Source organism: Heliangelus exortis, chromosome 1 (assembly GCF_036169615.1).
Source record: "Heliangelus exortis chromosome 1, bHelExo1.hap1, whole genome shotgun sequence".
Classification (NCBI taxonomy): Eukaryota; Metazoa; Chordata; class Aves; order Apodiformes; family Trochilidae; genus Heliangelus; species Heliangelus exortis.
In genome coordinates this window covers 8,052,203-8,070,575 of record NC_092422.1, presented here as the reverse complement: position 1 = coordinate 8,070,575, position 18,373 = coordinate 8,052,203, and the positions used below count along the sequence as shown (strand labels likewise).

Genomic DNA, 18,373 nt, shown 5'->3' with positions numbered 1-18,373 from the left:
CTGAAGAAAAAAGCCGAACTTTTTCCACCACATCAGAGTAGGACTGATTCAACATAAGATAGGTCAGATACAGCCACTGAATACCAGTCACAGCAGAGAAAATTTTTGCATGGCATGATACAATTAGTTACACTTTAAAAAAATGCATCATTTGACTTTTCCATAATTACCACAACTCACTGGGCAACTACAAGGATGGAGACTCTACAAACTTTATGGGCAACCTGATCATAAAAACATAGAAAATTTAGTATCCTTCCCTGAAAAAAACAAGAAAGAGAGAATTTGGAAGGGTTGCACATATTCCATTACTAACACTTCTGGAAACTGTATTACATTCTTCTGGAGAAAAGAATGAAGAACACCACATGAAAAAATATAAGGGGTTCATATTCAGAAAAGCTAAAACGTAGGAAAATGGCAGGACAGGAGATCTCAGACACATCTTCAGACAGTGATGCTTTTTTGTTTCAAAAAAGAAATTAAAGCAATTTCATCAGCATAAGGAACATTTTACAACACAGATGAGATTTCAGGTTAACTGTAGATAGAGACTCCAAATTGAATGTTGTGTCTATTGTATTAATTTTAACAAAGTTGCCTAAGAATTTCATCACCAACAGATTCACCATGAAAAAAACACTGAGTTTTCTAAGCTTAAAATCCAGTACACTGTAGCATCCAGCTGTGAATTGCCCAGATCAGTTCTCTTTTCCAGTGCCATGACCATGTGCAGTTTGTGGGTTTTTTTAAACTAAATTCAACCTGAGCATAAAATCCACCACCCAATATTGGAAACCTTTAATCAGGAATGTTCAGAACACCTGACAGAAAAGCACACATAGAAGAAAACAAATGTTCACCGTCAACAGAAGCATGTATGAGCAACATAATATTCAAATATATTTATCCTCTTTAGAATAACTACGTATTAATACCTCATATACTATCTGAAGTTTCTAATTTCTTGAAAGAACAAAGGATAAAGTAGCCTCACAGCAGCTACCACATGACAAAAATCAATCTCATATGAATTTTTCTATATTCTACATTTTTATATAGAGAAAATCCAGTGAAAAATTACCTGGCTAAAAAGACATTCCTGTGATTCATTTCTATTATAAGGATAAATTATCATTCAGGCCAAGTGAAACATCAGTAATTTTTGAAGCATACTTTAATCTTCCACTGGGCAGGATTTAAATTCTTGCTTTCTTTTTTAAAACAAACCTATCATGGAGGTATGCAAGTTATACAAAAGTACAGCCCTCTTCACTTACCTGAAGACAGTACGTCTCCCAGGAACTTATAAAGCACTACATTAATGAACCATTATACCACGTGTGCAAAAAAAAAATAATATATATTTAGTCTTACTTCTCCATGTCTTAAAGGTGTAATAGCTCCTCTTGCTACAGCCATTCGGAACAACGTTTCTGTAGCCTGCATAGAAACACACACACATTAGGTATTTAAAAAATAGATAGCCCAGCTCATGAAGATTTGTTTCAACTTTTATAACATTTTTTTCAAGTGTCAGATGCCTTTAGCACCCATTTACAACAGAATCACTTCAGTAAATTATTTACACCAGTCTGCAGAGATCAGGCAAAGGTGTGTTCAAGGTGAGCAGTTTACCAAAGATTTTGGTCTCAGCACAAGCAACCACCCAACCAGTACAGGGTCCCTCCCATGACACACAGACTCCTCATTCAGGTCAGAGATGCTCAGCCCCACACAATGGTCTTCCACAGGCTGACAGGTAAAACTGACATACTAAGGAAAAAACAGCTATCTGGTATTTTACACCTAGTGAAACTGATTAGTTTTTTTTAATTGTTGTTTAATACACTTAAAAAAAAACGACTATCAATAAGGAGAATATGATGCAACTCTTCCTTAAGAGCACCTGAGCCCCTCCTTAACTTTTAATAACAGTGGCACCACAAAACACACTATCATTGTGTGCAAATGACAGGGGACACAACTTTGGGGAAATCTTTAGTTAGGTTAACCTTTAGTTAGGTCACATACCGTCCTGTGTTAATTGCCCCATCATTATTTTAATCCAGTGGAACAATTAACACATACCTTCTGACATAAACATAGATTATCAACTCTTAATTCAGGGTTTAATACAAAAAAAGATTGGGTTCACATTTCTTTCTACAAGCTGGTTCCAAAAAGGCATGAAAAAAATTCACTGGCTACATAAATACATGGACTGGCACATCAGCATACAGACCACATTTGTTTTAAAGATCTTGTTTCCATAGCAAATAGTGAAGGTGGTTTCAATTTCAACTGCAACAAAACGTGGTTTTAATATCTGGTTCTAATAAAACAATACTCTGACACTTAAAGATCTGTGTTAAAAAGTAATTAGCAGGCTGTTTGAAAAGCATTTAGAAAGTTTATAAATAAAAATAGTTTGCAGTAGCTGACTGTCTTTCTAAACAGTGATTTAAAGAATAAGTAGCTCAGTGCTTACTTGACTGCAAGACATACTGGGTTCATACTACACTAAAGGAAGATAGATGCATCTCAAGAAATGTAATATGGAAGACATGTCTTGAGATTTATTCCTCAATCTTCCTGGACACAGATTAAGTGGAGTTTACACTTTTCTAAAACAATCTCAGAAAATAATTTTACTGAAGATCTTTTATTTGCCTTGTTTGCTCCCCCATCTGTAAATGAACGTGTGAGCTCCAGTACATGGCTCTGCAAAAGCTATCACTTCATTTACACCCACCACAAAGAAGGGCAATGCCCAAGTGCCATTCTTCTTCAAGAGATGAAGTGAACCTCATACAATCTTTTGTATTTTCCAAAATTGGTTTCTTTCACCAAATTTTTAAGGATGTTTCATCGGAATTGAGCATTCTGTCAGTACAGCTAAGCTGCTTTTGTTTCTTTTGAAAACCACTGGTGTGTGAGACTTTCTTTTCACATCTGCTAGTAAAAGATCTCAATACACTTGTACTCACATCGTTAATGCCAGATGTCAAACCCATTCAGAAGCAAGGAAAAAAACACAGCAACAGCAAATCTAGCACCATAGATGTCCTCCCATGGGGGACTGAGCATGGCTCTCATGTGCTGAGTATCACTAAGAAGATTAACACTAAAATTACTGCTTCCTACCCAAACAGCTGGGGAGAAGAGGCCACCTATAGCCACTAATGCCCTGACAGTGACAAGGCTGGAGAAAAATTTATTGGATTTTTAATTATGCAAAATCCAAGAAGATCTTTAAAGAAGTTAATCTTTCAAAAGATTGCTCAGACTCAAACTCGCTGTTGGTGTAACATTTAAAGTGAAAATATTTTAAATTTGTAAACGTGACCACTAAGTGTGAGTGTGTTAAGATTCAATTGAGGCAGTGTCCTACATGGAAGAAGAACAAAATGAAACTATTCAGAAATTTTTTAACACCATCATAAAACCATAACATCTCACAGACTAACGATAAAAGCGATCAAGCTAGGAAAACATGCTCAGAATCTTAATTTATCTGTAACAATTCTGTCATGGACAAACTTCCACACAATCTTCAGCTTGCAGCTTCTTCCTTTCTTGTGCAAACACAGGCACAAAAAGAATCATCTGCCAGAGACCACCTGGGTCATTTGGTTCTACCCAGGGCTTCTTGAAGCAGATTGTCCAGGGCTTGCTCCATCATGGTTTCAGCATCTCTAAGGATGGACAACAACTTAGACCTAACAACTTCTGGTGTCTAACAACAAATTTTTCAGTGACAAGTTTATGAAAAAGAGCGATTTCCAGGTGACCTCTAAATTTCCTGTGCTTCCTAAAGAAGCACAGTCCAGTTCCTCAAATTCTCCACAAGCAGTGGAAATGCTTGGTGCCAGCCACATGGAAGGATGTCCTTCCTTCTGCAGTTTCTGGCTATGACAAGCCAAGCCAAATCCTGAAACACAGGGCATCCTGCTGCCATTCAATCTGTACAGGTTGAATATAGAGGAGTGGGTATAAAAAAATTGCCAGCTAGGAACTTAGGGATTTTTTAACTAAATCTGCCTCCATTATCATTAAATATTCCATTTTAAGCAGATTTTTGTGAAGCTGTAGAAATTTAAGATTTATTAGCATTCAGTACACTATAGGCTTAGGCAATGACTTTGGATACTTTTCTTCAGATATGCAAGTCAGAGGTCCATAGGAAAGTAAATTGCCAACACATGGTTTTAGTGATCTCAGTGTAAAATAAATGTGTTGCCAAACCCATAGTTAACAAATCCTAAGACTGCTCTCCATGGAAAGGAATGTATACTGTGTTACATTATATGTGAGGTGAAACAGCAGCCTCGGATCTTACCACTCTGTAATGTTGTGAAAGCTCTAATGGCATCTGCAGACAAAGATGACCAATTGTTCCCTTCCAAGAAAGCACTTGCTTCTGTGAAATTCCTTACATGTAGGCTAAAAAAATTAAAAAGAGAAACCACCTGTATGAACCAGAACTAAAGTGGAATATAATTGATGGAAACTGTAGGAAAAACAGCACTTAAAAAAAAAAAATGCTTTAGAGTCCAGATGTTTTACAAAAGTTAAAACTGGAAATGCAAGCAGTGGGGGGGGAATTGCTAATGCAAATTAATTGATTTAGAAATCACCTGTCAAATTTTAACATCTACATCTAAATGTGTACTTAAAAAAATTATTCTAATTAAAGAATTAATCTGTCCTGAAAGGCACAGATTTTTGGAAGCCATTCACAGCAACTGACAGATATAATTAAAATGGAAATGTTGTAATACCACAAAAGACATTTCGCTGCTATGAAGTTTGCTGATGTTGGCTAAAATAGTTGGCTGACAGCCCTGGCCTGTAAAATCTGTATTTCTTAACAAAAACAAAATTATTTTAAAAAAGGTTATTGACAATCTATCTGAAATAATCGGTAACATTTTTCAATTTGATTACATATTTTAAAACAACTGTTCTTATAGCTCTCCCTTATTAGCTAACCTTCAAGCAGCTTTTTTAATTGACTGCTATGAAAAAGGGATTTGGTGAGATTCAGAAACAATAATGAGTACGAAAATGTACAAGAAGCTTCTGAAATCAATTTCTTTTCCTAATGTCTGTCCACAACATTTCAAGTGGAATGTAACCCTCTCCATCTGAACTTTAAACCAGATGACAAATTTAACTGATCAATTTATTTATTGTTAAAACTCCTGATTAAATTGCAACACTGCCAGTAGAGAATGTTACCATTCTTAATATATTTTATGAATGTAAAAAATATTTTAAATATATTAAAATACAGCATTGAAGCTGAACTGATGCTTTTAAAGAGAGATATATTAAATCATTCCATTTCAAAGGTGTGAATTCCATGTACCTCTGTTTTTACTTTTTTTAAGCAGTCTGAATGTTTGCCTTCATAACTGAACCATCTGAATTTTACTTGTTCAATGAGCACCACTTGACAGCTGTGAGACACAAGCACTTTCCATTCAGTCATTATCAGATGAAATCACTTTTTACTTTTACCTTCTGTAAAAGCAATTTAACAATTGTCTACAAAGGCTAAACAATATAAATCTCACCATCAATTAATTACAGATCATTATTACCTTGCACCCATTTTCTGAAACTTCTCTAATTATTTTCCATTTTTCAGCTTTCAGAATGTGCACACTCATCTCTGTGCTCCATAATATTTTATTTTCCTTTACCTCTGCTTATTTATACTACATTTGTGCACCTTTATTAGAAGTATAATACAATTCTATTCTAAAATCACATTTTACCACCTATCCCAAATTAAAAAAAAAAGATACACAGAAGGAATGGATGCAATATTCACAAGCACCATCAATTAGCATATTGTGGGGTCATCTTATGGAAGTTTTGAACGTGGAAGAGAATGGCAAAATCTGTTCTGATTTATGGAGGAGGAGGGAAAACCAGCCTGAAAATTACAGGGTAGAAAGCACATAAAGCACATGCATGGTTACATATCTTACACACAAAAAAAAGTACTAACTGAAAATGGTTCTCCTTTCTCAAATAAATGTATGTTGAATCCCTAACTAAATCTGTAGTAAAACTCATTGATCATATAGCATAAATAGATCAGTATTAAAAGTAAGATCAATAGCACAGGAAGCTCTTTTTGAGGTATGTCTTGCTTCTTCCTTAGAACATTTGCAGATTTGTTGTGTAAGCATAGGTTCAAATTTACACACAAATATTTGAACAGTTCAGTGCAATTCCTATAACAGAAATTCCATTTGTTCATTGAACTAAATCTGCACTTTCAGGGTTAATAAACTCTCTTATGAATTAATTTACCTGTATCCTACTGCCTAACTTAACTACCCTGACCTTCATAAGATCCAGAAGGAAATACACATCACGGAGATGGACTTTCCCTTTAGCCTTTGCTGTGTCTCCACTCCCCTTGCTGCAGACAGGCTCAGGATCCTCAGCCTCTCCTTAGAAGAGCTTTAAAACTTTCAGCTGCAGAACACACACTCAACAAATCAACCAAGCACTGTGTGCTGCCAAGAGGATGAAATAAAAGCATTAGTATTTATTTATCTTATTCTGAATGCAGTAGTCTGCAGTTGTGGTATTTCTAACTTTTCCCAAGATCATGGTTTTTCTTCTTCTTCTTCTGACTTTGTCTCTACCTGTTCTCCCTTTCCTTCCTCTCACACAAACTTCTAAATGCTTGGTATTAAATGGATATTCCTGGTCCCAGCAAGAAACGGACTTTCACATTTTTGTAGTTTTCTCTGCAGAAAGGATTGAGCAGCTCAACATTGCAATCAGCTGAGCATCAGGAAGCCGGAGAAAAAAAATAAAATCCGGCAGTATCATGCTCATAAACTGAAATACCCACAAACCAGGCCAGCAGCCAGCATGGGAAACTGGAGAAATAGGCTATTTAATCTTCTCTGCCTTGACAGAAATACCAGAGAAAGGAGGTCCAGGCAAGGCATCACCACCAGCACTGAGCAGAGGTTTCTGCATCTGAGAAGCAAACCACCAAAGTCAGCTAAAACCTTGCTCCTTCCTGATCACACAGGAGAAGGACAGCAAACAGCTGCAAGCCAGCCTGCAGCATGCACATGACAACTGTCAAAAATGGTTTTGATTAGTAATGCTGCCAGATAGAATAAAAGAGAAGAGCTGAAAGACCACTCTGACCATCCCAGGAATATACGAGCACACTTGCACGTAGCCAGTGCTCCCCTGGGCCCTAGGGCACTGAACTCTTCAGATTTCCAGCTCCAGACTGAGGAGCACAGGCACCCATCCATCCCTCACCTCCCCTGCAGTGAGAAGATCTCCCACCTCCCACCATCCTGTTTGGAATTCACCCATGGGGGTCATTTCTGCTGCCTGGTCAGGAACTGCTGGAACAAGGCACAGAAAGAACAGATCTGCCCAGGCTGGATGCAGCCATCAAGTGTCAGGGTAACAGGGCAACACTGCCCTGAGCCCACTGCTACACTGAACTCCAACACTACATAGAATCATTGAATGGTTTGACTCGGAAGAGACCTTAAAGATCATCTAGCTCCAAGCTCCCTACATGGGCAGGGACACCTCCCACTAAACCAGGTTGCTCAAAGCCCCATCCAACCTGGCCTCGAACACTTCCAAAGAGGGGCAGCCACAGCTTCTCTAATCAACCTCTGACACCCCCACAGTAAAGAATTTCTTCTTCTATGACAAATCTACCCTCTGTTTGAAACCACAGCCCTTTGTCCTGTCACTTCAGACCCTGATAAGCAGTGTGTCCTCATCATTCTCATAAGTTCCCTTTAAGCACTGGAAGGCTGCTACAAGGACTGCCTGAAGCCTTCTCTTCTCAGGCCTGAACAGCCCCAAGTCTTTCAGCCTTTCCTAACAGGAGAGGTGCTTCAGCAACTCAATCATTTTTGTGCCCCTCCACCCATAGTTCCTCAGTGAGTTACTGGGACAGCTGAGAGCAAAATCCAAAGACCCATGATCTGTGTTCTCCACTTTAAACCCTGAAAAATAGCAGAGAAAAATGGTGTCACACACTTAGTGACACCTTCAGCCTCGTAATATAGACATTTTTGTTTCAGCATGACCACTAAATTAATGAGAGCTGCATATTTAGACAGCTTTATTTCATATTACCCAAGTATGTGTTCTGGAATTCCAGACTAATCTTAATACAGTCATTTACAATTCCTTTTTCTGCTTTCACTGACCAGCATTTCTTGCTAGCATGAACTCTGAGTGAGTTCAGTTCAGTGCATTCCCTACAAACTTTACAAGATTTATGTTTAATGTGTTTCACAACCATGGTTCTTTTTCTTTAGGGGGATTACCTCATCTTTTAGATTTCCCAGTGGTAGCAATTTGAAGTAGCAGCTCTCAGTATTTGCAAATGGAACAAAAATTTCTTTGTCTCAATTGGTTTGCTTCCATGTACTGTAACTTACTCGTGGAGTTATGAGTTAAAACTAATACAAACCTAATCTAAAAAACATTTTCAAACAAGTGATTTATCATCACTCTGCTATAAACAATAAGTATTATAGACTACATCTACTTCGGATGAGACATTCAACTCACTTACCAAGAATATTGTTTAAACATGGGTATGTTACACATCCTTTCTGAACTAATTAGAAACAGAACACACAGGTTAATTCATTTTTGGTGCAGCTTATAAAGACACCTCTCTCCTCTGCCTAGAAAAGTTTCACTGCTGTTGGACAAGAGCTAAATTGTTTTCAAAGAAGTGTATGTATAATTTGATTATGACCTAAGAAAAAATTAATTGGTGTGATTTTATTCATCACACACTGTAGTCCATTTAAAAAAAAATTAAAAACAATCAAACAAAAATCAAATGCTGACAGTAACTGATGAAAGCCACCTATACAAATTAATCAGCAAGAAATCATATTTGAGAGTCAAATTTGGTATTTTTTATATGGAGAATGGTAACTAACTACCAACATTATATAGTGTTCTACATTATTAAAAAACTTATTTTTCTTTTAAGGAGAACTGAAAACAGGAGGACTTAGAACATTATTTTGAGAGCTGACAGAAGCACTGGTAAACATCTTCCTGTTCTTGAGAAAGCTGTTTTTACTTTGTCCAAAAGCAATTTTCACTTAAAGGCTGATGCTCAACAGTGCTTTCTACAAATTTGCAACCAAATCAATGTCAGATAAACTGAAGAAGCATCTTTCTTGGAATGGGGGTTTCAGAATGGCTGCCTCCCACGAGCAGTGTGGGGCCCATTGCAAAGCACACTTTTATACTGTTTTCTCTTTTCAAGAAAGGGAGGAAGCTTTTATCATAAAACCAATCTCAGAAGGAAAGCCACACTTCTCCTTTACATACACTATCAGAAGGGCCACATCTATTCTGAACACTAAGCCTGTTTACAGAAGCTGCAGTGCAATTGTACTCCAGAAGCCAGGCTGGTTAATCATCAAGGTTTTTACACAACACCTACCCACAATCATGGAAACATTATGAAAACATGCAGCAGCAAAAGGTGGTGAAGTCTGTCACATCTGCTCAAACAAAAGGGTGAGAACCATCACCTTGATTGACACAGCTAAAGAATTCTGAATTTCCCATCACACAGCAGAATTCACCATGTAGAGTAACTCCTTTTAAAGCATTTAATTTCTGTGTCTCTCCATCACACGAGGAGGTGGGTATTCCTCTTTTCTGCTCTTCAACATCTTCCATGTAGAGAAGGCAACTGGAGTGACTCTGCCAACTGATGAATTACCACAGTCAGCCCAGCAGCAGGACTGGAGGACAAATACCAAATGTCAAAGCAGGAGAAAGTAGCTCCGGGAAGCTAAATTAGAAAAATGCCCTTAAAAATCAAGGCATCCACCAGACTCAACTCCCTGAGCCACCATCTCCAGGCCCTAAAAAACAACAGATCCAAAGAAGTTTTCAGCCAGACCTGCTCCACAATATTGCAAACACCAAAATTACTGTTGTGAATTGTCTTTAACACAATGAAAAATGTCATCTGGTGTGTAACTACCTGGTAATTATTGCCAACTAGATCTGTAATTCTAAGAAGCATGTTTTTACATAAGGAGAAAAGTTTAGCCTACCCCAAGGCAAAAAATGTGAGACTTGATTTCAATTGTCTCATAGGACATTTCCCTTACATCAAAATGTGGATGATTGTCATGGACAATAGCAAAAGCAAGAACTAGAGCAACATGGTGATTACAAGGTGACCAACATCAGGTCTGTAAAATCCCTGCTTCACTCTCTCTAAAATTTGAAAGGCAAATCATAAGCAAAGAAGAACTGCAATGAGAGCATTGGTAAAACAAGTAAAAAGCAAAATGCACCAACATTACAAAGAAGGAAGAAAAACAAAAGCAAACAAAAAGGAAAAAAAAACCAAACCCCAACACCTGTTTAAGAAACAGACTTTTTGCATGTAAAAGCTAACAGAAATTTTACTACCTATTTAAGTAGAAGAAATGTTAGCTCACATCGTGGCACTCTGAAAAATCTCATACCTATCACACTAACCAAGTTATTCTATAACAAAATGCTTCACTGGAATTATTGCTTTATGCATGATGAATTAGCACTATTATTTGCAGGTTTGTATATTCTGTTAAAATAGACTGCTTTGTTCACAAATGTGTTTATGAAAACAGGAAATTTGCATGTATCAGTGCACAACATATGACATTCACACAGAGCAAAGAGAAGGCAAGAGATCTTTAAGCCTGCCAGTGAATTTGCACATTCCTTAAGATGTCACAAGAAGCATCACCAGTAAATCATCCCCTAGATTTAGCCAATCCAGAAACTGCAGCATGGTCTTAAGCTACTCCAAGTGATTACACAATACTGGAAAAGCAATGAGGACATGGCTTAAAATTCAATTTAAGTTCAAATTCTTTCTCCTCACCTTAGAGGCAGACAAACCACTGAATCTCTTCAAACCACTTTATTCACCCTATGCTTACCCATTCTCTTTATGTTAAACATGTCAGGAAGTTAAGAAAACGCTGTACTGATTTTAAAACTCACAACAAACACAAAAATAGAAACAACTAGAAAATAACAAGAAAGAGGATTTTTGACCTGGAGCAAACCATTCAGTTATTCCTGGCCAGGTTTAAAGGTGCCAAATACATGCAGTAGGTCTGTTACACAAACTGCACTGGACTGCGTCGAGAAGCTCGTTCGTCTGAACATCCTGTACGTTAGCACAGCCAAATCATAGCTCATACCTCTTGGGGAAAAAGTGCATAAATCACACTTACAGAAGAAGGAACTGTAAAAGGAATGTAGCAATACTAAAAACAATTTAAGAGACTGGCAGACAATCAACTGAGCCTAAAATATTTTGTGCTCTCCATCAAATGAGCAAATTAATCCTCATAAGTACAGAACCATTAAATCAGACTGTTTAATGTCTCCTTTAGCCTCACACTTTAGAAATACTGCAAAACGTGGCTGAAGAAACAATGAACATGTTTTGCAAACTTTAAAGGCAGATACCAACAGGCTGACTATCCCATATCAGGCCAGGTCTTCACTACAATTTTTTTCTCTCATCTATCAGATGTTAAACGTCTCACCTCTTCACTGTCATAATGTACAGGAAAAAAACACGGAGCTGAAGCTGATATAACTGACAGACTCCACTGGCATTTGAACTCTTTGCACAATCAAAACATCAGGAAAACTGTTAGCATGAATTGTCAACAATATTATGCTCCCCAGGTGCAGCTTTGTCACAGGCTTTCCACTACCATACACACTGATATGGGAACACTTTCTGACAGTCAGCTCCTACATTCGAAGGAAAAATTACCATTTTTACATAAGCTTCCAGATTAAATGGCTTCAGCAAGAGTAGAGAGGTGTGGTTTTGTTACAAAACCAGGTCCTATCAAAGGAAGGAGGACATGTCCACCTGTGTTAAGCCTTGGTTTGAAGGCCCAGTAGCTGTTTAAAAAATAAGTTAATCAACCAGAAGTCTCAAAGAAAGGCGAGTGGGAAAGGTTTTCCATCAGGCTGGGAGAGGTCTGTTAACAAAACAGCCACCAAATTATAATGGCTACTACAAGCTGCAAGCAAAGCCATTTTCATAGAGCCTGAAAAAGACCTGTCGACCCCTCCTCCCCCTGACTAGAAAAAAGAGGTGGCATTTTATGTTTTTATTTTTAATTGTTTTGACTCCTACCACAGAGGGTCCTTCTCACTTTCTTCCTATACACCAAGCTTTCACCTCCACAATATATGACAGCTGGCAGGCATGGCAACACATGATCGTGAACAGACAGACCCCATCACAGCTTCCAAAATGCTAGTGCCACAGAAACGTGGAGACATGAATCGGGTTTAGGCTTCAGAAGTTGCTGGAGTCTCTGTGGCTGGCACCCACAGAGCCAGAAACACAGAATGAATGGATCCCTCAGTGTTTTATAGTAATTAGGTACATTTCTGAAACCAGCGCTTCAATTGCTTCGCCTCCCCTAATTGAGCACAATGCAAAACACTTCCCTGAAATGCCAAACAGCAAATTTAACAACCTTATAAAAGAGCCAGGAATACAGATTCCTTTTTTTTTTTTTCTTTTCCCCCTCCCTCTTTATTAAAGAAAAAAAAAGTATTTGCCTAACTTGTCACTGCACAAAACAGAGAGCTGGAAAGTATCCACATCTGCTCTGTAAGTGTGGTTTTATTAGCCCGTGGTTGTTAATAAATATGTTGCAAACACACTTATTTCTGCTTGGGTGGATATAAAGAAACAATTGTATCACTCTCCTTAGAATATCCACAATATACTCTAGTTCTTCACTTTTTTTATCCTAGTTACACTGTTTCCTATACTAGTTTACCTTAGCAACTGACATTTATTTGCTCCATAAATTACGCTAATGCAGTTTAGTGCTCTTTCATAAATTTTACAAACACATCACTTTCAGAACATAGACTTCTATTAATTAAAGCCATGCCTACACAAATCTAACATTTCCTTTAAGGCTGTTACTTACTGTTAATTCTGGAAACATACAGACAAAGGCTTTCTCTCCCCTTCCACCAGGTGTGCTTTTAAAGTTCGCATACACAGACAAACATTTATTTTTTCTGTGTGTATCTTATTGCCAGTGTGCCACAGCTCATAACACACAATGTTTTATAGAAAAAGACTGCCTTCCAAGGACTTGGCATACCACACTACAAACTAGATACTTTCACTAAGAGAAATTTAATTTAATTCCTAACAATTTCCGCTTTGATTCTATTATTGAAAGACTTTCATTACCTATTACTTGCTAGAATCTGCTTTAGCTATTTCTGACTTCAAATGTTAGTAATTTTTAAAGAGTAAAAATTTACATCCATAATGGATGTTCAGGAAAAAAAAAAATATAAAAAAAAAAAGCTTTGGGGGACACAGAGACAGATAGGTAAGGTAAATACTAAGGTAACTTCAAATGTGTAACATTTTTCATCCGTAAGTTTAGCTTTAAAAGGGGAAAATAAAGCTACTGTTATCAGTAACTATTGCAATAGCAATACTGCACAGTAATACAGAATCATAGAATGAATAGACTTGGAAGGGACTTTAAAGATCAAGATCCAACCCCTCTGAACCAGACCAGGTTGCTCGAGGTCCCATCCAACCTGGCCTTGAACACTTCCAGGGAGGAAGCATCAACAACCTCCCTAGGTGACTTACTAACTTCACAGTGAATAAGTTTTTACTAATACCTAACCCAAATCCACCCTCTTTCAGTTTAAAACCATCACCCTTTATCCTGTCCTCCCCCCAAGTTTTCCTGTGGCCCCTTCAGGTATTGGAAGGCCTCTATAACGTCTCCCTGGAGCCTTTTCTTCTCCAGGCTGAACAACCCCAACACTCTCAGCTTATCTTCATAGCAGAGGTGCTTCAGCTCTTTGATCATCTTTGTGGCCTCTCTCTGGACCCTCTCCAGCAGGTCTGTATCTTCACTGTGCCAGGGGGCTCCAAATCTGTACAGAGTTTTCCAGGTACAGGAATATATAAATAAACACATATTTTATAGGAAGATATGGATGATATACATGACAATACATGTCATATGCATTTAGTATGCTATTCAGGCATACTTCTCATCTAGTTGCAAATATTTTAAAATCTGCTGTGCTTTCTACAGAAAATTCTTTGTACCAGTTCACAAGAACAACTTGAGGTGCTGCACGCCCTGCCCTGGACTCACATCCCTCCCTCATACAAAGGCTCCAGGCTCCCAGCACGTGTACCCTGAGGTGAGCACCACGAATAAACCCATCATAACCAGTACCCAAGATCTCACTGAGTGCCTACAACCCCAAACCAGGTCAGACAGACTCTCCCAGCTGCTCTGGTCACTGCCTCGCCATGACACCAGGGCCAGGGCTGCACGTCCACAGCCTCCCAGGCATTCCCATCCCAGGCAGCAGGAAATGTTCCTCATGGGCATATACAAACTCTACACAGGCATTTAATCTGACATGACATCTTTGTGAACAATTCAAGCTAACACAGCAGCACTTATGCCACAGTAAAACCTTAGAGATATGATAAATAATTTACAAGAGCAGCGCAGTCACTACCAGTGTTTGTTTTCTCAGTGGTCTTTATTAAACCAAATCACTGGGATTAAAGCTACTGCAACAAAAACTGGAGACAGACATGAGTGGGTTGACAACTTTTCTGTTTGTTTAAGCCAGTCTTGCTGAGGAGACTCAAGTTAAATATGACCAGAAATAAATTTGTCATAATACAATTTCAGTTCCCAAATATCTGGAAGCAATTAACTTTGGGAAAGTTTCAAAAGGGCCACCCAGTAATAAACACAAAATAATTTGTGTCTGCTGTCTTGTTTGGGATAATTTTTTTTATTGCTACCTCAGTTTCAGATGTCAGAGTAATGACTTCCACATTCCGATTAAAATGTGAATTGAATCCATATGGAAAAGATGCTCAAATGCATCAAAATCAAAAGAACTCCCTTATTTCTAACTTCTTATACAATGAAGTTTACAGAGCCTAACATTTTGCCAATTCTCAATTTAAATTAGGAAAAATTTTAAAACTATTGCTAATAATCAGATATGTAATGGGAGGCCATCATAACTTCACAGAAATGTCAATACAAGCTATTTTAATTACAGGTCTCTGGCAAAATTACCATTTAACCCTTTGAACAATGTCATAATTGCCCAAATTATCTCATTTCCTGTTATAATTATTTAGGAAATACATATTATTATGACTAAATAATGTTCTACACTTTCGAATATTTAAGAAGATTCTATATACAGCTTATTTATCTTCCTGCTTAAAAGCACATTGAGAAAACTGCTGGGACTCAGAAGTACTTTAGAGAAGAAGCTATGCCCTCCATTCTGCAGTCATAAAACCATCGCCTTTCCCTTCCTTCCAGCCTGAAAAAAGAAACAACTCTTCTAGGTATTTCTAACTAGATAACAAAGAATAAACAGTAGAATTTACAGGCAGAACTGCTAATGGTATTAATGGTTCTTTTAAATGTTCCAGTATTTCTTAGTATTTCTTTTTAAAAAATATATTATTTCTGCGTATGGCAATCAGCCAGGCCAAGTGCTTTTAAACTAGTCAGGAGGGAAGGGGAAGAGATCTGCTTTGTCTGATAAAAAAGTATAGAACAATTACAGTATCAGGTCTTACTAATCAGGTTGCTAATAAGCTCCCCCTTCTCCATCCACTGGAATGGAGACTTCCACATTTGTCAGACAACAAATGCTGTGTCCAGAGATGTCACCAAACATGCTCTGAATAACACCATGTGGCTTCTCTCCGTTTTCTTTTCCTTCCTGCCACCAGATGCCTGCTTTTTCTTCCATAAGAGAAAAAGAATTAAGCATAGCAAAAATCCTGCTTCTACACGTTCCATGTATCATTGCACAGACAGCTGGGATAATGAAAAACAAATACACAAGGAACAGGCTACACACCCAGATGCAGTGGGAATTGGAGCAACGTGCTTCAGCAAGCTCTCAGCCTGCCTGGGGTGCAGTAACTGCTGGAATCATTTCCCAACACACACCACAAAACACCTTCCTGCTGCTGGAGTTTAACTGGCCCCAGGTATGAGACTCATGTTGCCAGATTTAGATATATAAAGTCTTTGAACTCATGTTCTAAAAGAGGATGGAGAAATATCTGTATTATACCCAAAAACACAAAAACAGCCATAACAAAAGAAGTCCATGACCCAACTGGCTCAGTTCTTTGTCTCTAATAACCACCATTTGTCAGTGCCTGAAAACTACCTTCCATGCCACACACACCAGCAAACCACAGGGCAGAGCTTCCAGAACAAGATACAGGATCACAGAATCATAGAATGCCAAGTTGGAAGAGACCTCAAGGGTCACCTGGCCCAATCTTTCTAGGCAGGAACATGGTTTAGATGTGATGGCCCAGCACCTTGTCAAGCTGAGTCTTAAAAGTGCCCAGTGTTGGGGAATCCACCACTGCCCTGGAGAGATAATTCCAGACCAACTGCTCTCATAGCAAAAACTTCTTCTGTTGTCCAGTTATCTCCCCAGCTGTAACTTCCACCCTTTATCCCTCATCTTGTTCACATGACTTCTTGTAAAAAGGGAGTCTCCATCTTCTTGTATCTTCAAATTTGACCACCCTAATTAATTTTTTTCCCTCCATGATTTTTCTTCTTGTTGTCCACAAGAAAGCTTTCAGCATCCACAGCCTTCTGTGACAATGAGCTCCTCAGTGTAGCTTTCTCCATGCCTGCATCACTCTGTTTTGAACAGCTAACAGTGTTCTTTGGCATCTCTTTGTTCTTGTATTACAAGCAACTTCTTCATCACTATTCCTCCTGACCACACAAACACCATTTTACATACTTGTCTCCTACTCCTTCTTAGCCATCCTTCCCCAGGCTCAGTTCACCAAGTTTAGCTCCTCCACTTACACTTTCTTCAACACCTTTGCATTTTTCTCTCTCCACTTTCTCCACTTTTCTCCACAGAAGGTACTTTCTCCACTTCTATTACACTTTAAAGAGGACCAGAACAGCAGACAGTAGTAAACCTGTCAGCACACCCATGATTTGTAGAGTGGTGTGATTATGATTTTTCTGTTTTATCCTCCATTTCTCTCCCAGTCACCCTTAATACTAAATTAAGGGGTTGGGGTGGGCTTAAGAATTTCAAAGTGCTGCAGTGTCATTTTCTTCATAATTCCAACTTCCTGTCCCTCCAAATAACAATTAAGACTCCAATCCTGTGTATATAATTAAGGATTTTTCTCCTCACATGCATTACTGTCACTTTGTCAACACTGCAGTATTCTTGCAGTCTTCTGCAGGTCTCCAGAACCAGCTCTCATTTTCACAATTCTAGATAAGTTATAAATAGTAAAACTTTGTCTTCTCAGTTCCCTCTTTTCCAGACCATCTATGACAATGACAATCAGTGCTCTTCCCCATTATCAATATTTTGGCATAACTGTGTGATCTTCCTTGTTGAAGACCCAACCTGAAATTCTGGGAAAATTTCAAGAATTAAGAATGGAGTTAATCAACATAGTTTCATGAGAACTAGCAATTTGAAGGAAAAAAAAAAAAAAAAAGTCAGATTATGTGCATTTACGATTCAGCATAAAGATGTGTATACAATTTCTCTGTATTTTTTTTACCTGCAGAACAAATATATTTCATCAGTTCTTTTTAATCAATCAATCTTGGTATTCTCTTTGTGAACAATTATTTCTCTTTTTCTGACCAATTTAATTTTCCAGTTCTGTTACAAAGGCACATTATTTTTTTTAATTAAAGGCACATTTTTTTAATTAAAAACACAAGTTTTGGGGAAAAATCACCACGATATTTTAAATAAACATGCAAAGTACAATATACTTTGCCCTTTATCCTTATCCTCACCTCCCATTTTCTTTCTCAGCTATCCCATAACACATTGGGAAATTCATAAGCTTCCCTTTCTGCTTGTTTTTCTTTCTGTATCACCTACTTCATTGCTTACCAGTCCCCTGACAGAAGAGGGGCAGCTGCCAGCTTTGCTCATGACAGTTTGTACACCTTCACCACTTGCAGTTTTACCACTTCCAGCAGTGTTCACAATCTCAGTCTACACTTGCACCAAGCTGCACACTTCTGGGAGCCATGGGTGTTTTCATTCAAAAAGTTGCTATTTAAGACTGGAACCTGGACATCGAGGATTATAATTTTGCTTAACTCAAACATTTGTCAATATTAGCTCAACAGCCAGGCTAAAAATATTTCAGGAGACAAAAAAATAAAATAGGGGCTGTCAGTTACTGTGTTTTAATGAAATAAAT

At 38.0% G+C, this 18,373-nt stretch overlaps 1 protein-coding gene across 3 annotated transcripts in view; it reads right to left on the bottom strand.

Moving 5' to 3' along the window:
- TMEM135 (transmembrane protein 135) overlaps nucleotides 1-18,373 on the bottom strand; it is a 159,952-nt gene that overhangs the window by 89,055 nt on the left and 52,524 nt on the right. For 2 of the 3 annotated variants that reach the window (XM_071733317.1, XM_071733301.1), the window contains exon 5: nucleotides 1,378-1,443. The exons of the other annotated variant lie outside the window; for it this stretch is intronic. In XM_071733317.1, the coding sequence (XP_071589418.1) occupies nucleotides 1,378-1,443 (66 nt within the window). The remainder of the gene's footprint in view (nucleotides 1-1,377; nucleotides 1,444-18,373) is intronic. 3 annotated transcript variants of the gene reach the window in all.